Raw genomic sequence first — 21250 nt, 5'->3', positions numbered from 1 at the left:
TTTTCTCTGGAGGTCGTAAGTGCATTCTTGTGTTGAGGGTAAGACCTCTCAGAGGAGGCTGCTGAAGGCCCTGTGTGCTTAAAGGCTCTCTCTGAGGAATGGGGCGGCTCCAACTGCTCCTGGGTGACCCGTGCGACTGTGTCGCCACGCTCATGGTGAAGAATTTCTTCCTAATATCTAATATAAATATAGTCTGTGTCAGTTTAAAGGCGTTCTTCTTTGTCCCGTCCCACCAGGCCCTTGTAAAACAGCCATCCCCGTCTTTCCTGTAGGAGGCTTTGGGCAGTGGAAGCTCCTGTAAGGTCTTGCCGCAGCCTTCTGTTGTTCAGGCTAAACAAGCCCGGCTCTCTGAGGCTGTCTCTAGAGCAAAGGTGCAGCAGGCCTCACAGCATCTCCGTGGCCTCTTCTGGACTGCCTGACGCCGTTCCGCATCCTCTTGTGCTGTTGTTCCCAGAGGTGGTCGCAGGACTGCAGGTGGAGTCTCAGGAGAGAGGAGTAGACGGGGAGAATCCCCTCCCTCCCCCTGCTCGTCACGCTCCTTGTGATGCACCCAGGATACGCTGGCTTCCGGGGCTGTGAGTGCACACTGCCAGGTCATGCAGCTTCTCCTGAAGCAAGACACCCAGGTCTTGTCCTCAGGGTTGCTGTTAATCCGTTCTCCGTTCGGGCCGGAGCTGTGTTTGGGATTGCCGTGACCCGTGTGCAGGACGTTGCACTTGGCCTTGTTGAACCTCACGAGGTTGGCGGTGGCCGATTTTCAAGCCTGTTCAGGCCCCTCTGCGTGACCTCCCTTCCCTGCAGCATGTCGACTGCAGCCCGCAGCTTGGTGTTGTTGCCAAACCGGCTTGAGGCACACTCGATCCCACTGTCGGTGCCAGCGACAAAGATGTTGAACAGCGCCGGTGCCAACACCAACGTGCCTGAAGAGTTGTCGTGTCCCGTGAGCAAGTTTGCTGCTGCTAGGAAGCTGGGGGCAGTGTCTGATACACCTGCAGTTGTGGTGCCATTCAGCAGGGCCTTGACAGGCTGGAGATTTGGGCAGGCAGCAACCTAGTGAGGTTCAAGGGGGCAAGAGCAGGGTAGCGCAGCTGGAGAGCAGGAACCCCAAGTAGCAGTCCAGGTTGGAGGTGACCTACTGGAGGGCGGTTTTGCTGAGAAGGACCTGGCAGTGTTGGTTGCTGATCGGTTGACTGCGAGCTGCAGCGTGCGCTTGAGCCCGGAGGGCCAGCAGTACCCTGGGGTGCCTTGTGAGGAGTGTGTCCAGGAGGTGGAGGGTGGCGATCCTCCAGCTGTACTGAACCGTGGTGAGGCCACAGCTGGAGAGCTGTGTTGAGTTCTGGCCTCCTGAGAGAAGACAGACAAGGAGCGCCCGGAGAGGATCCATGGAAGGGCGTGAAGGATGCTGAGGCGTCTGGAGCACTGCCTTCTGAGGAGACACTGTGGGAGCTGGTCCTGTTTAGTCTAGAGAAGAGAAGACTGAGAGCGGATCTCATGAATGCATTTAAACATGTGCAAGGTGGGTGCCAGGAGGGTGGTGCCAAACTCTTTTCAGTGGTGGATAGTTGTGGGGTCTCCCTGTCCGGGGCCATGCCAAAGCCGCCTGGAGGCATCGGTGTGTAACCTGCTTTAGGTGGGCGTGCCTTGTCAGGGGATTGGACTGGGTGATCTGCAGAGATCCCTTCCCACCGTACTGATTCCGGGATTCTGTGGGTTCTGCAAGCTTTTGGAGCAGGGAAAGGCATGTGTGGTGCTGGTGGTGGTGTGAGGGCATTGTCGGGGTGGGAAGCCACGGTGATGTCGGGCAGTGTTGTGTTGTTGCTTGCGGTGCTTGGGGTGCTGGAAGATGCAGGATGATGTGGCGTTGCCAGGTGCCATCAGTGCAGGAGGCAGGGCCATGGATGGTGGATGGCCATGGCTGGGCCCTTGTGCGTGTTGCCCTGCAAGAGTTGGTGGTGCAGAGAGGTTGTCAAGCAGCGCAGCGAGAGAGTCGTTGTGACAGACGGGTGAGGAGGCCGGAGTAGCCGGACGTGGCCTAATCCAAGGGCTCTGTGCCGTGCCTGTGCTTCCTAGAGGCACGGCATGGCTTGGGCTGGGTTGGGAGTGACTTGGACGGTTTTCTGTGTTCCAGCCGCCCAGCACTGAGCAGAGCCACCTTCCACCAGACGAGGTGTCTCTGAGCCATGAGCAGCCCGAGCTGGAATGTTTCCAGGGATGGGGCATCTCCCATTTCTCTGAGCAAGCTGTTGGAGTTTCTTAGCACCGTCATGGTAAATAGTCTCATCCTTGTAGCTCGCCTGAATGTCGGCTCTTGTTAGCGTCAAAGCCTTGCTCCTTGTGCGATGGCGACAGGCCCGAGTGGAAGGCCTGTCCCCACGGTTCTTGGAAGCCCCTTAAAGGCCGCTGGACCTTCTCTCTGGAGTCTTCTCTTGTGCACCCGCCCAACTGTCTGGGCCTTTCCTGCTCAGAGATGTGTTCCAAGCCCGTGGTGGTGTTTGTGCTCCTGCCCCGGGAGCGGCAGCAGGGTTCCGTGCCTTGCGTGTAGTGAGCAGACCAGAGGCGGTGATCGTCTTTGGGTCTGAAGTGGGCTGGGTGGTGGAAAACATTGAGGATGCAAATGTGGGGGAATTGCTCGTGCAGAGGCTGGCTGAACTGTGTCAGAGGCTTTGCAAAGAGGTGTTGGGAAGTGCCTCTTTGGAGAGGTGGCAAGTGCAAGTGCGGGCATGGGGTGTGCCGATCCCTGTTTGGAGCAGGGCTTGGAGGGGGTGTTGGGGAGAAGTGGCTTCCCCGCGGCCGACGGAGAGGTTGGTGCGCTTGTGAGAAGAGAGGCGGCGGGAGCGTTTTGTCAAGAGGTCTTTATTTGGTGTGAATAAATAGGTGAATAAATAGGTGGCAGCGTGTGCCAATAAATAGAGCAGTTGTGTCGGGGAGCAGCGGCCGCAGGAGGCGCGGGGCCGGGGCGGCTCTGTCCGCGGCTGTTGCGGAGGATGCTGGAGGCCCGAGGTGGGTGTGTGCGGGCGCTGCCCCCGTGGTGCTGGTGTCGGGGCGGTGCGGGAGCGTGGGGTTGCTGGGCTAATTGGGCACGGTGCGGGTGAGGTTGTGCAGGTGCTGGAAGCAGAGGCGAGCTTCGAGGCGGACGTGGTCCCAGGCGCAGGCGCTGTGGTTGTGGGTGCGCAGGAAGTCCTGGATGTGTCGGAAGTATTTGTTGATGGTGAGCAGCGGGTTGCGGGGCCCTTGTTCCGGGAAGAGCGTGGCGTTGTCCGGCAGGCAGTGGTGGAGGCGCTGGATGCGGTGCTGGAGGCTGTTGAGGAGCTGGTGCCGTGGCTCGCTGTGCCAGTGCTGGGGGGTGCTGGGGCTGCTGAGGGTGTGGAAGAGGTGCTGGAGGATGCGGAGGGCGGCGGCGGCGGCTTGCTGGGGGTGGCTGATGTGCAGGAGGGTGTCGGGGAAGAGGGGCGCCTGCTGGTGGTGGCAGGGCGGTGTGGGGCTGGGAGCCATGGCCTGGAGGAGCTGGAGGCTGCGCCAGGGGAAGGTGGCATCGCGGGCAGTGCGGTGGTGGCAGGCGAGGCCGGTGGCGAGAGCCGTGAGGAGGAGCAGGAGCGCCGGGGCGCCGCGGCCCAAGCGGGGCTGTGGGGTTGCGGGCGCAGGCATGGTGGGGCTGCGTGTGGTGCCTGTGGGGCGCTGGGCAGGAGCGTGCTCCGTCTTGGTGGTGGTGCGGGTGTGCGCTGTGCTGGGGGTTCTGCCGGGTGGCAGCTTTATGTGGTGCCACCGCGGCTTCCCCTTCCTCGCTTTCCGCTTGCGGCCAGTTGCCGGTTGTGGTTTCCAGTTTGGGCTGGGGTCCGTGCTGCTGCTGGGGAAGAGCCTTTTCTAGGGTGGCTGTGGGTGGGGAAGTCCTTGGCCGTGCTTTGTGGTTGTGTTTTGGTTGGTGCCGGTTATGGCAGGGGTTTTGGTGTATTGGTTTGTGGAGATGGGAAAGCTCGGGGGCAGGCACATGTGGGGCGCCTGTGCTGCTGGTGAGTTTTCCTTGTGCTTTCTGCCTTTTCTCTGTGTCTCTTTCTCTTTCCAGTTGTGGTGTGCTGGATTTTCCTTCCTGCCCACCTTCCTTTTCTTTCTGTTGGGCTGTAGTAGTGGTTGTGGCGTTCTGCTTTTGGTATTGTTTTTTGTGTGATTACATCATTGTATGAGTATGATGGCATCATTGGTTATTCTCTTTTTGGGTAAGTTGTGCCATTTCTTTGTTTCTCTCTGTTTTTTGTTTTTATCACTGTTTGTGCATCATTTCTATCTTCTGTTAAATGTTTTTTTTCAGTGATCTCTTTTTCTCTGGAAGTCCTAAGTGCCTTCTTGTGCTGAGGATAGGTATCAGAGGTGGTTGCTGGCCTTGTGAGCTGACAGGCCTTTTGTGCTCAAAGGCCCTTGTTGAGGGATGGGGCTGCTACGAGTGCTCTGGGTAACCTGTGACATTGTCTCACCACCTTCGTGGTGAAGAATTTCTTGAGGTGGAAAAGAGGAGAATCCAACTGGGAGAAAAAACAAGAGCATTGTCACTGTATGCAGAGGTAGAACGACGAAGGCCAAGGTGCACTTGGAACTGAGCCTTGCAAAAGACATAAGGACAACAAGAGGAGCTTCTTCGTGTATATCAGCAGGGAAAGCAAGAGAAGTATAATGTCGGGCCGATGGTGAATCAATGGGTGTCCTGGTTCCAGAAGACACAGGAAAGGTTGAATTACTGAATGCCTTCTTTTCCTCAGTCTTCATCCCTACGGACGGCCCTCAGGAGTCCGTGACCTTGGAGGTTAGAGATGAAGGCCAGAGAAAGTAAGATTTAGCCGCCTGGTTGTAGAGAGTTAGGTTAGTGACAGACGGGACAGACGCAACACCCATAAACCCATGGGCCCTGATGAGATGCAGCCTAAGGTGCCGAGGGAGCTGGCAGATGTTGTTGTTCTGCTGCCTTCATCATCCTTGGGTAAACATGGAGAATGGGAGAGGTGTCCGAGGAGTGAAGGAAGGCCAATGTCACTCCATCATCAGAAAGGGAAAAGAAGAGGACCAAGGAAACCATCAGCCAGTCATTCTCATCTCCGTCCCTGGAAAGGTGATGGAATAGGACATTCTGGTGGTCAGACCCAAGCACGTTAAAGAAGTTCCTGAGGAGTAGTCAGCGTGGATTCACCAAGGATAAATCTTGCTTAGACAAACTAAAAGGCTTTTCCAATGACATGGCATGATGGGTTGACGGGGGGAGAGCAGAGCATGTTATGAGAATTTACTTCCACAAGCCTTTTGACAATGTCTCCAATAAAACCCTCATAGGTGAATTTAGGAAGTGTGGATTAAATGAATGGACAGTGAGATGGGCTGAGGACTGTGTGGATGGCAGAGCTGAGAGCATTGTGATCAACAGAGTAGAACGCAGTTGGAGGACTGCAGTCAGTGGTGTTTCTCAGGGACCAATACTGGATCTGGTCTAATTCAACTTTTTAATGAGTGCTATGGGTGAAGGGCTAGAGAGACAGCTCAGCAAGTTTGTGGCTGATAGGAAGCTGGTGGCAGTGGCTGATGCATCTGAAAGGCTGTGCTGGCATTCAGTAGTATCTGCATAGGCTGCAGAACTGGGCAGACAGAAACGTACAGGTTTCACAGGACAAGTGAAAGGCACTGCATCTTGAGGTTCACCAGAGACCAAGCAGAGGTTGGTGCGCTTGTGAGAGGAGAGGCGGCGGGAGCGTTTTGTCAAGAGGTCTTTATTTGGTGTGAATAAATAGGTGAATAAATAGGTGGCAGCGTGTGCCAATAAATAGAGCAGTTGTGTCGGGGAGCAGCGGCCGCAGGAGGCGCGGGGCCGGGGCGGCTCTGTCCGCGGCTGTTGCGGAGGATGCTGGAGGCCCGAGGTGGGTGTGTGCGGGCGCTGCCCCCGTGGTGCTGGTGTCGGGGCGGTGCGGGAGCGTGGGGTCGCTGGGCTAATTGGGCACGGTGCGGGTGAGGTTGTGCAGGTGCTGGAAGCAGAGGCGAGCTTCGAGGCGGACGTGGTCCCAGGCGCAGGCGCTGTGGTTGTGGGTGCGCAGGAAGTCCTGGATGTGTCGGAAGTATTTGTTGATGGTGAGCAGCGGGTTGCGGGGCCCTTGTTCCGGGAAGAGCGTGGCGTTGTCCGGCAGGCAGTGGTGGAGGCGCTGGATGCGGTGCTGGAGGCTGTTGAGGAGCTGGTGCCGTGGCTCGCTGTGCCAGTGCTGGGGGGTGCTGGGGCTGCTGAGGGTGTGGAAGAGGTGCTGGAGGATGCGGAGGGCGGCGGCGGCGGCTTGCTGGGGGTGGCTGATGTGCAGGAGGGTGTCGGGGAAGAGGGGCGCCTGCTGGTGGTGGCAGGGCGGTGTGGGGCTGGGAGCCATGGCCTGGAGGAGCTGGAGGCTGCGCCAGGGGAAGGTGGCATCGCGGGCAGTGCGGTGGTGGCAGGCGAGGCCGGTGGCGAGAGCCGTGAGGAGGAGCAGGAGCGCCGGGGCGCCGCGGCCCAAGCGGGGCTGTGGGGTTGCGGGCGCAGGCATGGTGGGGCTGCGTGTGGTGCCTGTGGGGCGCTGGGCAGGAGCGTGCTCCGTCTTGGTGGTGGTGCGGGTGTGCGCTGTGCTGGGGGTTCTGCCGGGTGGCAGCTTTATGTGGTGCCACCGCGGCTTCCCCTTCCTCGCTTTCCGCTTGCGGCCAGTTGCCGGTTGTGGTTTCCAGTTTGGGCTGGGGTCCGTGCCGCTGCTGGGGAAGAGCCTTTTCTGGGGTGGCTGTGGGCGGGGAAGTCCTTGGCCGTGCTTTGTGGTTGTGTTTTGGTTGGTGCCGGTTATGGCAGGGGTTTTGGTGTATTGGTTTGTGGAGATGGGAAAGCTCGGGGGCAGGCACATGTGGGGCGCCTGTGCTGCTGGTGAGTTTTCCTTGTGCTTTCTGCCTTTTCTCTGTGTCTCTTTCTCTTTCCAGTTGTGGTGTGCTGGATTTTCCTTCCTGCCCACCTTCCTTTTCTTTCTGTTGGGCTGTAGTAGTGGTTGTGGCGTTCTGCTTTTGGTATTGTTTTTTGTGTGATTACATCATTGTATGAGTATGATGGCATCATTGGTTATTCTCTTTTTGGGTAAGTTGTGCCATTTCTTTGTTTCTCTCTGTTTTTTGTTTTTATCACTGTTTGTGCATCATTTCTATCTTCTGTTAAATGTTTTTTTTCAGTGATCTCTTTTTCTCTGGAAGTCCTAAGTGCCTTCTTGTGCTGAGGATAGGTATCAGAGGTGGTTGCTGGCCTTGTGAGCTGACAGGCCTTTTGTGCTCAAAGGCCCTTGTTGAGGGATGGGGCTGCTACGAGTGCTCTGGGTAACCTGTGACATTGTCTCACCACCTTCGTGGTGAAGAATTTCTTGAGGTGGAAAAGAGGAGAATCCAACTGGGAGAAAAAACAAGAGCATTGTCACTGTATGCAGAGGTAGAACGACGAAGGCCAAGGTGCACTTGGAACTGAGCCTTGCAAAAGACATAAGGACAACAAGAGGAGCTTCTTCGTGTATATCAGCAGGGAAAGCAAGAGAAGTATAATGTCGGGCCGATGGTGAATCAATGGGTGTCCTGGTTCCAGAAGACACAGGAAAGGTTGAATTACTGAATGCCTTCTTTTCCTCAGTCTTCATCCCTACGGACGGCCCTCAGGAGTCCGTGACCTTGGAGGTTAGAGATGAAGGCCAGAGAAAGTAAGATTTAGCCGCCTGGTTGTAGAGAGTTAGGTTAGTGACAGACGGGACAGACGCAACACCCATAAACCCATGGGCCCTGATGAGATGCAGCCTAAGGTGCCGAGGGAGCTGGCAGATGTTGTTGTTCTGCTGCCTTCATCATCCTTGGGTAAACATGGAGAATGGGAGAGGTGTCCGAGGAGTGAAGGAAGGCCAATGTCACTCCATCATCAGAAAGGGAAAAGAAGAGGACCAAGGAAACCATCAGCCAGTCATTCTCATCTCCGTCCCTGGAAAGGTGATGGAATAGGACATTCTGGTGGTCAGACCCAAGCACGTTAAAGAAGTTCCTGAGGAGTAGTCAGCGTGGATTCACCAAGGATAAATCTTGCTTAGACAAACTAAAAGGCTTTTCCAATGACATGGCATGATGGGTTGACGGGGGGAGAGCAGAGCATGTTATGAGAATTTACTTCCACAAGCCTTTTGACAATGTCTCCAATAAAACCCTCATAGGTGAATTTAGGAAGTGTGGATTAAATGAATGGACAGTGAGATGGGCTGAGGACTGTGTGGATGGCAGAGCTGAGAGCATTGTGATCAACAGAGTAGAACGCAGTTGGAGGACTGCAGTCAGTGGTGTTTCTCAGGGACCAATACTGGATCTGGTCTAATTCAACTTTTTAATGAGTGCTATGGGTGAAGGGCTAGAGAGACAGCTCAGCAAGTTTGTGGCTGATAGGAAGCTGGTGGCAGTGGCTGATGCATCTGAAAGGCTGTGCTGGCATTCAGTAGTATCTGCATAGGCTGCAGAACTGGGCAGACAGAAACGTACAGGTTTCACAGGACAAGTGAAAGGCACTGCATCTTGAGGTTCACCAGAGACCAAGCAGAGGTTGGTGCGCTTGTGAGAGGAGAGGCGGCGGGAGCGTTTTGTCAAGAGGTCTTTATTTGGTGTGAATAAATAGGTGAATAAATAGGTGGCAGCGTGTGCCAATAAATAGAGCAGTTGTGTCGGGGAGCAGCGGCCGCAGGAGGCGCGGGGCCGGGGCGGCTCTGTCCGCGGCTGTTGCGGAGGATGCTGGAGGCCCGAGGTGGGTGTGTGCGGGCGCTGCCCCCGTGGTGCTGGTGTCGGGGCGGTGCGGGAGCGTGGGGTCGCTGGGCTAATTGGGCACGGTGCGGGTGAGGTTGTGCAGGTGCTGGAAGCAGAGGCGAGCTTCGAGGCGGACGTGGTCCCAGGCGCAGGCGCTGTGGTTGTGGGTGCGCAGGAAGTCCTGGATGTGTCGGAAGTATTTGTTGATGGTGAGCAGCGGGTTGCGGGGCCCTTGTTCCGGGAAGAGCGTGGCGTTGTCCGGCAGGCAGTGGTGGAGGCGCTGGATGCGGTGCTGGAGGCTGTTGAGGAGCTGGTGCCGTGGCTCGCTGTGCCAGTGCTGGGGGGTGCTGGGGCTGCTGAGGGTGTGGAAGAGGTGCTGGAGGATGCGGAGGGCGGCGGCGGCGGCTTGCTGGGGGTGGCTGATGTGCAGGAGGGTGTCGGGGAAGAGGGGCGCCTGCTGGTGGTGGCAGGGCGGTGTGGGGCTGGGAGCCATGGCCTGGAGGAGCTGGAGGCTGCGCCAGGGGAAGGTGGCATCGCGGGCAGTGCGGTGGTGGCAGGCGAGGCCGGTGGCGAGAGCCGTGAGGAGGAGCAGGAGCGCCGGGGCGCCGCGGCCCAAGCGGGGCTGTGGGGTTGCGGGCGCAGGCATGGTGGGGCTGCGTGTGGTGCCTGTGGGGCGCTGGGCAGGAGCGTGCTCCGTCTTGGTGGTGGTGCGGGTGTGCGCTGTGCTGGGGGTTCTGCCGGGTGGCAGCTTTATGTGGTGCCACCGCGGCTTCCCCTTCCTCGCTTTCCGCTTGCGGCCAGTTGCCGGTTGTGGTTTCCAGTTTGGGCTGGGGTCCGTGCTGCTGCTGGGGAAGAGCCTTTTCTGGGGTGGCTGTGGGTGGGGAAGTCCTTGGCCGTGCTTTGTGGTTGTGTTTTGGTTGGTGCCGGTTATGGCAGGGGTTTTGGTGTATTGGTTTGTGGAGATGGGAAAGCTCGGGGGCAGGCACGTGGGGCGCCTGTGCTGCTGGTGAGTTTTCCTTGTGCTTTCTGCCTTTTCTCTGTGTCTCTTTCTCTTTCCAGTTGTGGTGTGCTGGATTTTCCTTCCTGCCCACCTTCCTTTTCTTTCTGTTGGGCTGTAGTAGTGGTTGTGGCGTTCTGCTTTTGGTATTGTTTTTTGTGTGATTACATCATTGTATGAGTATGATGGCATCATTGGTTATTCTCTTTTTGGGTAAGTTGTGCCATTTCTTTGTTTCTCTCTGTTTTTTGTTTTTATCACTGTTTGTGCATCATTTCTATCTTCTGTTAAATGTTTTTTTTCAGTGATCTCTTTTTCTCTGGAAGTCCTAAGTGCCTTCTTGTGCTGAGGATAGGTATCAGAGGTGGTTGCTGGCCTTGTGAGCTGACAGGCCTTTTGTGCTCAAAGGCCCTTGTTGAGGGATGGGGCTGCTACGAGTGCTCTGGGTAACCTGTGACATTGTCTCACCACCTTCGTGGTGAAGAATTTCTTGAGGTGGAAAAGAGGAGAATCCAACTGGGAGAAAAAACAAGAGCATTGTCACTGTATGCAGAGGTAGAACGACGAAGGCCAAGGTGCACTTGGAACTGAGCCTTGCAAAAGACATAAGGACAACAAGAGGAGCTTCTTCGTGTATATCAGCAGGGAAAGCAAGAGAAGTATAATGTCGGGCCGATGGTGAATCAATGGGTGTCCTGGTTCCAGAAGACACAGGAAAGGTTGAATTACTGAATGCCTTCTTTTCCTCAGTCTTCATCCCTACGGACGGCCCTCAGGAGTCCGTGACCTTGGAGGTTAGAGATGAAGGCCAGAGAAAGTAAGATTTAGCCGCCTGGTTGTAGAGAGTTAGGTTAGTGACAGACGGGACAGACGCAACACCCATAAACCCATGGGCCCTGATGAGATGCAGCCTAAGGTGCCGAGGGAGCTGGCAGATGTTGTTGTTCTGCTGCCTTCATCATCCTTGGGTAAACATGGAGAATGGGAGAGGTGTCCGAGGAGTGAAGGAAGGCCAATGTCACTCCATCATCAGAAAGGGAAAAGAAGAGGACCAAGGAAACCATCAGCCAGTCATTCTCATCTCCGTCCCTGGAAAGGTGATGGAATAGGACATTCTGGTGGTCAGACCCAAGCACGTTAAAGAAGTTCCTGAGGAGTAGTCAGCGTGGATTCACCAAGGATAAATCTTGCTTAGACAAACTAAAAGGCTTTTCCAATGACATGGCATGATGGGTTGACGGGGGGAGAGCAGAGCATGTTATGAGAATTTACTTCCACAAGCCTTTTGACAATGTCTCCAATAAAACCCTCATAGGTGAATTTAGGAAGTGTGGATTAAATGAATGGACAGTGAGATGGGCTGAGGACTGTGTGGATGGCAGAGCTGAGAGCATTGTGATCAACAGAGTAGAACGCAGTTGGAGGACTGCAGTCAGTGGTGTTTCTCAGGGACCAATACTGGATCTGGTCTAATTCAACTTTTTAATGAGTGCTATGGGTGAAGGGCTAGAGAGACAGCTCAGCAAGTTTGTGGCTGATAGGAAGCTGGTGGCAGTGGCTGATGCATCTGAAAGGCTGTGCTGGCATTCAGTAGTATCTGCATAGGCTGCAGAACTGGGCAGACAGAAACGTACAGGTTTCACAGGACAAGTGAAAGGCACTGCATCTTGAGGTTCACCAGAGACCAAGCAGAGGTTGGTGCGCTTGTGAGAGGAGAGGCGGCGGGAGCGTTTTGTCAAGAGGTCTTTATTTGGTGTGAATAAATAGGTGAATAAATAGGTGGCAGCGTGTGCCAATAAATAGAGCAGTTGTGTCGGGGAGCAGCGGCCGCAGGAGGCGCGGGGCCGGGGCGGCTCTGTCCGCGGCTGTTGCGGAGGATGCTGGAGGCCCGAGGTGGGTGTGTGCGGGCGCTGCCCCCGTGGTGCTGGTGTCGGGGCGGTGCGGGAGCGTGGGGTCGCTGGGCTAATTGGGCACGGTGCGGGTGAGGTTGTGCAGGTGCTGGAAGCAGAGGCGAGCTTCGAGGCGGACGTGGTCCCAGGCGCAGGCGCTGTGGTTGTGGGTGCGCAGGAAGTCCTGGATGTGTCGGAAGTATTTGTTGATGGTGAGCAGCGGGTTGCGGGGCCCTTGTTCCGGGAAGAGCGTGGCGTTGTCCGGCAGGCAGTGGTGGAGGCGCTGGATGCGGTGCTGGAGGCTGTTGAGGAGCTGGTGCCGTGGCTCGCTGTGCCAGTGCTGGGGGGTGCTGGGGCTGCTGAGGGTGTGGAAGAGGTGCTGGAGGATGCGGAGGGCGACGGCTTGCTGGGGGTGGCTGATGTGCAGGAGGGTGTCGGGGAAGAGGGGCGCCTGCTGGTGGTGGCAGGGCGGTGTGGGGCTGGGAGCCATGGCCTGGAGGAGCTGGAGGCTGCGCCAGGGGAAGGTGGCATCGCGGGCAGTGCGGTGGTGGCAGGCGAGGCCGGTGGCGAGAGCCGTGAGGAGGAGCAGGAGCGCCGGGGCGCCGCGGCCCAAGCGGGGCTGTGGGGTTGCGGGCGCAGGCATGGTGGGGCTGCGTGTGGTGCCTGTGGGGCGCTGGGCAGGAGCGTGCTCCGTCTTGGTGGTGGTGCGGGTGTGCGCTGTGCTGGGGGTTCTGCCGGGTGGCAGCTTTATGTGGTGCCACCGCGGCTTCCCCTTCCTCGCTTTCCGCTTGCGGCCAGTTGCCGGTTGTGGTTTCCAGTTTTGGCTGGGGTCTGTGCCGCTGCTGGGGAAGAGCCTTTTCTGGGGTGGCTGTGGGCGGGGAAGTCCTTGGCCGTGCTTTGTGGTTGTGTTTTGGTTGGTGCCGGTTATGGCAGGGGTTTTGGTGTATTGGTTTGTGGAGATGGGAAAGCTCGGGAGCAGGCACATGTGGGGCGCCTGTGCTGCTGGTGAGTTTGTTGTGGTTTCTGCTTTTGGTCTGCGGCTCTGTCTCTTTCCAGTTGTGGTGTGCTGGATTTCCCTTCCTGCCCAAGTCCCTTTTCCTTCTTTTGGGCTGTAGTAGTGGTTGTGGGGTTTGACTTTCGGTGTATGCTTTTGTGCGACTACGTCCTTGTATTCAGCGATGACATCGCTGCTTATTCTCTCTTTGGGTTCTTCGTGACACTTCTCTGTTTCTCTCTAAGTGTTTGGTTGTCTCACTGTTGGCGCATCATGTCTGCGTGTTGTTTAATGGTTTTTTTTCGGTGACCTGGTTTTCTCTGGAGGTCGTAAGTGCATTCTTGTGTTGAGGGTAAGACCTCTCAGAGGAGGCTGCTGAAGTCCCTGTGTGCTTAAAGGCTCTCTCTGAGGAATGGGGAGGCTCCAACTGCTCCTGGGTGACCCGTGCGACTGTGTCGCCACGCTCATGGTGAAGAATTTCTTCCTAATATCTAATATAAATATAGTCTGTGTCAGTTTAAAGGCGTTCTTCTTTGTCCCGTCCCACCAGGCCCTTGTAAAACAGCCATCCCCGTCTTTCCTGTAGGAGGCTTTGGGCAGTGGAAGCTCCTGTAAGGTCTTGCCGCAGCCTTCTGTTGTTCAGGCTAAACAAGCCCGGCTCTCTGAGGCTGTCTCTAGAGCAAAGGTGCAGCAGGCCTCACAGCATCTCCGTGGCCTCTTCTGGACTGCCTGACGCCGTTCCGCATCCTCTTGTGCTGTTGTTCCCAGAGGTGGTCGCAGGACTGCAGGTGGAGTCTCAGGAGAGAGGAGTAGACGGGGAGAATCCCCTCCCTCCCCCTGCTCGTCACGCTCCTTGTGATGCACCCAGGATACGCTGGCTTCCGGGGCTGTGAGTGCACACTGCCAGGTCATGCAGCTTCTCCTGAAGCAAGACACCCAGGTCTTGTCCTCAGGGTTGCTGTTAATCCGTTCTCCGTTCGGGCCGGAGCTGTGTTTGGGATTGCCGTGACCCGTGTGCAGGACGTTGCACTTGGCCTTGTTGAACCTCACGAGGTTGGCGGTGGCCGATTTTCAAGCCTGTTCAGGCCCCTCTGCGTGACCTCCCTTCCCTGCAGCATGTCGACTGCAGCCCGCAGCTTGGTGTTGTTGCCAAACCGGCTTGAGGCACACTCGATCCCACTGTCGGTGCCAGCGACAAAGATGTTGAACAGCGCCGGTGCCAACACCAACGTGCCTGAAGAGTTGTCGTGTCCCGTGAGCAAGTTTGCTGCTGCTAGGAAGCTGGGGGCAGTGTCTGATACACCTGCAGTTGTGGTGCCATTCAGCAGGGCCTTGACAGGCTGGAGATTTGGGCAGGCAGCAACCTAGTGAGGTTCAAGGGGGCAAGAGCAGGGTAGCGCAGCTGGAGAGCAGGAACCCCAAGTAGCAGTCCAGGTTGGAGGTGACCTACTGGAGGGCGGTTTTGCGGAGAAGGACCTGGCAGTGTTGGTTGCTGATCGGTTGACTGCGAGCTGCAGCGTGCGCTTGAGCCCGGAGGGCCAGCAGTACCCTGGGGGTGCCTTGTGAGGAGTGTGTCCAGGAGGTGGAGGGTGGCGATCCTCCAGCTGTACTGAACCGTGGTGAGGCCACAGCTGGAGAGCTGTGTCGAGTTCTGGCCTCCTGAGAGAAGACAGACAAGGAGCGCCCGGAGAGGATCCATGGAAGGGCGTGAAGGATGCTGAGGCGTCTGGAGCACTGCCTTCTGAGGAGACACTGTGGGAGCTGGTCCTGTTTAGTCTAGAGAAGAGAAGACTGAGAGCGGATCTCATGAATGCATTTAAACATGTGCAAGGTGGGTGCCAGGAGGGTGGTGCCAAACTCTTTTCAGTGGTGGATAGTTGTGGGGTCTCCCTGTCCGGGGCCATGCCAAAGCCGCCTGGAGGCATCGATGTGTAACCTGCTTTAGGTGGGCGTGCCTTGTCAGGGCATTGGACTGGGTGATCTGCAGAGATCCCTTCCCACCGTACTGATTCCGGGATTCTGTGGGTTCTGCAAGCTTTTGGAGCAGGGAAAGGCATGTGTGGTGCTGGTGGTGGTGTGAGGGCATTGTCGGGGTGGGAAGCCACGGTGATGTCGGGCAGTGTTGTGTTGTTGCTTGCGGTGCTTGGGGTGCTGGAAGATGCAGGATGATGTGGCGTTGCCAGGTGCCATCAGTGCAGGAGGCAGGGCCATGGATGGTGGATGGCCATGGCTGGGCCCTTGTGCGTGTTGCCCTGCAAGAGTTGGTGGTGCAGAGCGGTTGTCAAGCAGCGCAGCGAGAGAGTCGTTGTGACAGACGGGTGAGGAGGCCGGAGTAGCCGGACGTGGCCTAATCCAAGGGCTCTGTGCCGTGCCTGTGCTTCCTAGAGGCACGGCATGGCTTGGGCTGGGTTGGGAGTGACTTGGACGGTTTTCTGTGTTCCAGCCGCCCAGCACTGAGCAGAGCCACCTTCCACCAGACGAGGTGTCTCTGAGCCATGAGCAGCCCGAGCTGGAATGTTTCCAGGGATGGGGCATCTCCCATTTCTCTGAGCAAGCTGTTGGAGTTTCTTAGCACCGTCATGGTAAATAGTCTCATCCTTGTAGCTCGCCTGAATGTCGGCTCTTGTTAGCGTCAAAGCCTTGCTCCTTGTGCGATGGCGACAGGCCCGAGTGGAAGGCCTGTCCCCACGGTTCTTGGAAGCCCCTTAAAGGCCGCTGGACCTTCTCTCTGGAGTCTTCTCTTGTGCACCCGCCCAACTGTCTGGGCCTTTCCTGCTCAGAGATGTGTTCCAAGCCCGTGGTGGTGTTTGTGCTCCTGCCCCGGGAGCGGCAGCAGGGTTCCGTGCCTTGCGTGTAGTGAGCAGACCAGAGGCGGTGATCGTCTTTGGGTCTGAAGTGGGCTGGGTGGTGGAAAACATTGAGGATGCAAATGTGGGGGAATTGCTCGTGCAGAGGCTGGCTGAACTGTGTCAGAGGCTTTGCAAAGAGGTGTTGGGAAGTGCCTCTTTGGAGAGGTGGCAAGTGCAAGTGCGGGCATGGGGTGTGCCGATCCCTGTTTGGAGCAGGGCTTGGAGGGGGTGTTGGGGAGAAGTGGCTTCCCCGCGGCCGACGGAGAGGTTGGTGCGCTTGTGAGAAGAGAGGCGGCGGGAGCGTTTTGTCAAGAGGTCTTTATTTGGTGTGAATAAATAGGTGAATAAATAGGTGGCAGCGTGTGCCAATAAATAGAGCAGTTGTGTCGGGGAGCAGCGGCCGCAGGAGGCGCGGGGCCGGGGCGGCTCTGTCCGCGGCTGTTGCGGAGGATGCTGGAGGCCCGAGGTGGGTGTGTGCGGGCGCTGCCCCCGTGGTGCTGGTGTCGGGGCGGTGCGGGAGCGTGGGGTCACTGGGCTAATTGGGCACGGTGCGGGTGAGGTTGTGCAGGTGCTGGAAGCAGAGGCGAGCTTCGAGGCGGACGTGGTCCCAGGCGCAGGCGCTGTGGTTGTGGGTGCGCAGGAAGTCCTGGATGTGTCGGAAGTATTTGTTGATGGTGAGCAGCGGGTTGCGGGGCCCTTGTTCCGGGAAGAGCGTGGCGTTGTCCGGCAGGCAGTGGTGGAGGCGCTGGATGCGGTGCTGGAGGCTGTTGAGGAGCTGGTGCCGTGGCTCGCTGTGCCAGTGCTGGGGGGTGCTGGGGCTGCTGAGGGTGTGGAAGAGGTGCTGGAGGATGCGGAGGGCGGCGGCGGCGGCTTGCTGGGGGTGGCTGATGTGCAGGAGGGTGTCGGGGAAGAGGGGCGCCTGCTGGTGGTGGCAGGGCGGTGTGGGGCTGGGAGCCATGGCCTGGAGGAGCTGGAGGCTGCGCCAGGGGAAGGTGGCATCGCGGGCAGTGCGGTGGTGGCAGGCGAGGCCGGTGGCGAGAGCCGTGAGGAGGAGCAGGAGCGCCGGGGCGCCGCGGCCCAAGCGGGGCTGTGGGGTTGCGGGCGCAGGCATGGTGGGGCTGCGTGTGGTGCCTGTGGGGCGCTGGGCAGGAGCGTGCTCCGTCTTGGTGGTGGTGCGGGTGTGCGCTGTGCTGGGGGTTCTGCCGGGTGGCAGCTTTATGTGGTGCCACCGCGGCTTCCCCTTCCTCGCTTTCCGCTTGCGGCCAGTTGCCGGTTGTGGTTTCCAGTTTGGGCTGGGGTCTGTGCCGCTGCTGGGGAAGAGCCTTTTCTGGGGTGGCTGTGGGCGGGGAAGTCCTTGGCCGTGCTTTGTGGTTGTGTTTTGGTTGGTGCCGGTTATGGCAGGGGTTTTGGTGTATTGGTTTGTGGAGATGGGAAAGCTCGGGGGCAGGCACATGTGGGGCGCCTGTGCTGCTGGTGAGTTTTCCTTGTGCTTTCTGCCTTTTCTCTGTGTCTCTTTCTCTTTCCAGTTGTGGTGTGCTGGATTTTCCTTCCTGCCCACCTTCCTTTTCTTTCTGTTGGGCTGTAGTAGTGGTTGTGGCGTTCTGCTTTTGGTATTGTTTTTTGTGTGATTACATCATTGTATGAGTATGATGGCATCATTGGTTATTCTCTTTTTGGGTAAGTTGTGCCATTTCTTTGTTTCTCTCTGTTTTTTGTTTTTATCACTGTTTGTGCATCATTTCTATCTTCTGTTAAATGTTTTTTTTCAGTGATCTCTTTTTCTCTGGAAGTCCTAAGTGCCTTCTTGTGCTGAGGATAGGTATCAGAGGTGGTTGCTGGCCTTGTGAGCTGACAGGCCTTTTGTGCTCAAAGGCCCTTGTTGAGGGATGGGGCTGCTACGAGTGCTCTGGGTAACCTGTGACATTGTCTCACCACCTTCGTGGTGAAGAATTTCTTGAGGTGGAAAAGAGGAGAATCCAACTGGGAGAAAAAACAAGAGCATTGTCACTGTATGCAGAGGTAGAACGACGAAGGCCAAGGTGCACTTGGAACTGAGCCTTGCAAAAGACGTAAGGACAACAAGAGGAGCTTCTTCGTGTATATCAGCAGGGAAAGCAAGATAAGTATAATGTCGGGCCGATGGTGAATCAATGGGTGTCCTGGTTCCAGAAGACACAGGAAAGGTTGAATTACTGAATGCCTTCTTTTCCTCAGTCTTCATCCCTACGGACGGCCCTCAGGAGTCCGTGACCTTGGAGGTTAGAGATGAAGGCCAGAGAAAGTAAGATTTAGCCGCCTGGTTGTAGAGAGTTAGGTTAGTGACAGACGGGACAGACGCAACACCCATAAACCCATGGGCCCTGATGAGATGCAGCCTAAGGTGCCGAGGGAGCTGGCAGATGTTGTTGTTCTGCTGCCTTCATCATCCTTGGGTAAACATGGAGAATGGGAGAGGTGTCCGAGGAGTGAAGGAAGGCCAATGTCACTCCATCATCAGAAAGGGAAAAGAAGAGGACCAAGGAAACCATCAGCCAGTCATTCTCATCTCCGTCCCTGGAAAGGTGATGGAATAGGACATTCTGGTGGTCAGACCCAAGCACGTTAAAGAAGTTCCTGAGGAGTAGTCAGCGTGGATTCACCAAGGATAAATCTTGCTTAGACAAACTAAAAGGCTTTTCCAATGACATGGCATGATGGGTTGACGGGGGGAGAGCAGAGCATGTTATGAGAATTTACTTCCACAAGCCTTTTGACAATGTCTCCAATAAAACCCTCATAGGTGAATTTAGGAAGTGTGGATTAAATGAATGGACAGTGAGATGGGCTGAGGACTGTGTGGATGGCAGAGCTGGGAGCATTGTGATCAACAGAGTAGAACGCAGTTGGAGGACTGCAGTCAGTGGTGTTTCTCAGGGACCAATACTGGATCTGGTCTAATTCAACTTTTTAATGAGTGCTATGGGTGAAGGGCTAGAGAGACAGCTCAGCAAGTTTGTGGCTGATAGGAAGCTGGTGGCAGTGGCTGATGCATCTGAAAGGCTGTGCTGGCATTCAGTAGTATCTGCATAGGCTGCAGAACTGGGCAGACAGAAACGTACAGGTTTCACAGGACAAGTGAAAGGCACTGCATCTTGAGGTTCACCAGAGACCAAGCAGAGGTTGGTGCGCTTGTGAGAGGAGAGGCGGCGGGAGCGTTTTGTCAAGAGGTCTTTATTTGGTGTGAATAAATAGGTGAATAAATAGGTGGCAGCGTGTGCCAATAAATAGAGCAGTTGTGTCGGGGAGCAGCGGCCGCAGGAGGCGCGGGGCCGGGGCGGCTCTGTCCGCGGCTGTTGCGGAGGATGCTGGAGGCCCGAGGTGGGTGTGTGCGGGCGCTGCGCCCGTGGTGCTGGTGTCGGGGCGGTGCGGGAGCGTGGGGTCGCTGGGCTAATTGGGCACGGTGCGGGTGAGGTTGTGCAGGTGCTGGAAGCAGAGGCGAGCTTCGAGGCGGACGTGGTCCCAGGCGCAGGCGCTGTGGTTGTGGGTGCGCAGGAAGTCCTGGATGTGTCGGAAGTATTTGTTGATGGTGAGCAGCGGGTTGCGGGGCCCTTGTTCCGGGAAGAGCGTGGCGTTGTCCGGCAGGCAGTGGTGGAGGCGCTGGATGCGGTGCTGGAGGCTGTTGAGGAGCTGGTGCCGTGGCTCGCTGTGCCAGTGCTGGGGGGTGCTGGGGCTGCTGAGGGTGTGGAAGAGGTGCTGGAGGATGCGGAGGGCGGCGGCGGCGGCTTGCTGGGGGTGGCTGATGTGCAGGAGGGTGTCGGGGAAGAGGGGCGCCTGCTGGTGGTGGCAGGGCGGTGTGGGGCTGGGAGCCATGGCCTGGAGGAGCTGGAGGCTGCGCCAGGGGAAGGTGGCATCGCGGGCAGTGCGGTGGTGGCAGGCGAGGCCGGTGGCGAGAGCCGTGAGGAGGAGCAGGAGCGCCGGGGCGCCGCGGCCCAAGCGGGGCTGTGGGGTTGCGGGCGCAGGCATGGTGGGGCTGCGTGTGGTGCCTGTGGGGCGCTGGGCAGGAGCGTGCTCCGTCTTGGTGGTGGTGCGGGTGTGCGCTGTGCTGGGGGTTCTGCCGGGTGGCAGCTTTATGTGGTGCCACCGCGGCTTCCCCTTCCTCGCTTTCCGCTTGCGGCCAGTTGCCGGTTGTGGTTTCCAGTTTGGGCTGGGGTCCGTGCTGCTGCTGGGGAAGAGCCTTTTCTGGGGTGGCTGTGGGTGGGGAAGTCCTTGGCCGTGCTTTGTGGTTGTGTTTTGGTTGGTGCCGGTTATGGCAGGGGTTTTGGTGTATTGGTTTGTGGAGATGGGAAAGCTCGGGAGCAGGCACATGTGGGGCGCCTGTGCTGCTGGTGAGTTTGTTGTGGTTTCTGCTTTTGGTCTGCGGCTCTGTCTCTTTCCAGTTGTGGTGTGCTGGATTTCCCTTCCTGCCCAAGTCCCTTTTCCTTCTTTTGGGCTGTAGTAGTGGTTGTGGGGTTTGACTTTCGGTGTATGCTTTTGTGCGACTACGTCCTTGTATTCAGCGATGACATCGCTGCTTATTCTCTCTTTGGGTTCTTCGTGACACTTCTCTGTTTCTCTCTAAGTGTTTGGTTGTCTCACTGTTGGCGCATCATGTCTACGTGTTGTTTAATGGTTTTTTTTCGGTGACCTGGTTTTCTCTGGAGGTTGTAAGTGCATTCTTGTGTTGAGGGTAAGACCTCTCAGAGGAGGCTGCTGACGGCCCTGTGTGCTTAAAGGCTCTCTCTGAGGAATGGGGCGGCTCCAACTGCTCCTGGGTGACCCGTGCGACTGTGTCGCCACGCTCATGGTGAAGAATTTCTTCCTAATATCTAATATAAATATAGTCTGTGTCAGTTTAAAGGCGTTCTTCTTTGTCCCGTCCCACCAGGCCCTTGTAAAACAGCCATCCCCGTCTTTCCTGTAGGAGGCTTTGGGCAGTGGAAGCTCCTGTAAGGTCTTGCCGCAGCCTTCTGTTGTTCAGGCTAAACAAGCCCGGCTCTCTGAGGCTGTCTCTAGAGCAAAGGTGCAGCAGGCCTCACAGCATCTCTGTGGCCTCTTCTGGACTGCCTGAAGCCGTTCCGCATCCTCTTGTGCTGTTGTTCTCAGAGGTGGTCGCAGGACTGCAGGTGGAGTCTCAGGAGAGAGGAGTAGACGGGGAGAATCCCCTCCCTCCCCCTGCTCGTCACGCTCCTTGTGATGCACCCAGGATACGCTGGCTTCCGGGGCTGTGAGTGCACACTGCCAGGTCATGCAGCTTCTCCTGAAGCAAGACACCCAGGTCTTGTCCTCGGGGCTGCTGTTAATCCGTTCTCCGTTCGAGCCGGAGCTGTGTTTGGGATTGCCGTGACCCGTGTGCAGGACGTTGCACTTGGCCTTGTTGAACCTCACGAGGTTGGCGGTGGCCGATTTTCAAGCCTGTTCAGGCCCCTCTGCGTGACCTCCCTTCCCTGCAGCATGTCGACTGCAGCCCGCAGCTTGGTGTTGTTGCCAAACCGGCTTGAGGCACACTCGATCCCACTGTCGGTGCCAGCGACAAAGATGTTGAACAGCGCCGGTGCCAACACCAACGTGCCTGAAGAGTTGTCGTGTCCCGTGAGCAAGTTTGCTGCTGCTAGGAAGCTGGGGGCAGTGTCTGATACACCTGCAGTTGTGGTGCCATTCAGCAGGGCCTTGACAGGCTGGAGATTTGGGCAGGCAGCAACCTAGTGAGGTTCAAGGGGGCAAG

At 57.1% G+C, this 21250-nt stretch overlaps 6 protein-coding genes and 1 pseudogene across 8 annotated transcripts in view; 1 reads left to right on the top strand and 6 right to left on the bottom strand.

Moving 5' to 3' along the window:
* Positions 1-21250, top strand: part of UBAP2 (ubiquitin associated protein 2) — a 145559-nt gene that overhangs the window by 97112 nt on the left and 27197 nt on the right. The gene's annotated exons all lie outside the window — the stretch shown is intronic.
* LOC308231653 (interferon-like) lies at positions 3070-3645 on the bottom strand (the record flags this gene model as incomplete). Its single annotated transcript, XM_080637318.1, has 1 exon — positions 3070-3645. The coding sequence occupies one exon, from the start codon at positions 3643-3645 to the stop codon at positions 3070-3072; it is 576 nt and encodes a 191-aa protein (XP_080493444.1).
* On the bottom strand, positions 5961-6536 carry LOC308231652 (interferon-like; the record flags this gene model as incomplete). The annotated part of the gene is made up of 1 exon (XM_080637317.1): positions 5961-6536. The coding sequence occupies one exon, from the start codon at positions 6534-6536 to the stop codon at positions 5961-5963; it is 576 nt and encodes a 191-aa protein (XP_080493443.1).
* On the bottom strand, positions 8852-9427 carry LOC308231651 (interferon-like; the record flags this gene model as incomplete). Its single annotated transcript, XM_080637316.1, has 1 exon — positions 8852-9427. The coding sequence occupies one exon, from the start codon at positions 9425-9427 to the stop codon at positions 8852-8854; it is 576 nt and encodes a 191-aa protein (XP_080493442.1).
* Positions 11741-12310, bottom strand: LOC308231650 (interferon pseudogene; annotated as a pseudogene). The gene has a single exon. The product of its transcript is annotated as an interferon pseudogene (transcript).
* Positions 16046-16621, bottom strand: LOC308231649 (interferon-like; the record flags this gene model as incomplete). Its single annotated transcript, XM_080637315.1, has 1 exon — positions 16046-16621. One exon carries the CDS (start codon positions 16619-16621, stop codon positions 16046-16048), a length of 576 nt encoding a protein of 191 aa, XP_080493441.1.
* On the bottom strand, positions 18937-19512 carry LOC308231648 (interferon-like; the record flags this gene model as incomplete). Its single annotated transcript, XM_080637314.1, has 1 exon — positions 18937-19512. One exon carries the CDS (start codon positions 19510-19512, stop codon positions 18937-18939), a length of 576 nt encoding a protein of 191 aa, XP_080493440.1.

This window comes from Psittacula echo, assembly GCF_963264785.1.
Source record: "Psittacula echo genome assembly, chromosome: Z".
NCBI lineage: Eukaryota > Metazoa > Chordata > Aves > Psittaciformes > Psittacidae > Psittacula > Psittacula echo.
The sequence above is the reverse complement of the archived record's forward strand: the minus strand, read 5'-3'. Positions and strand labels throughout refer to the sequence as shown.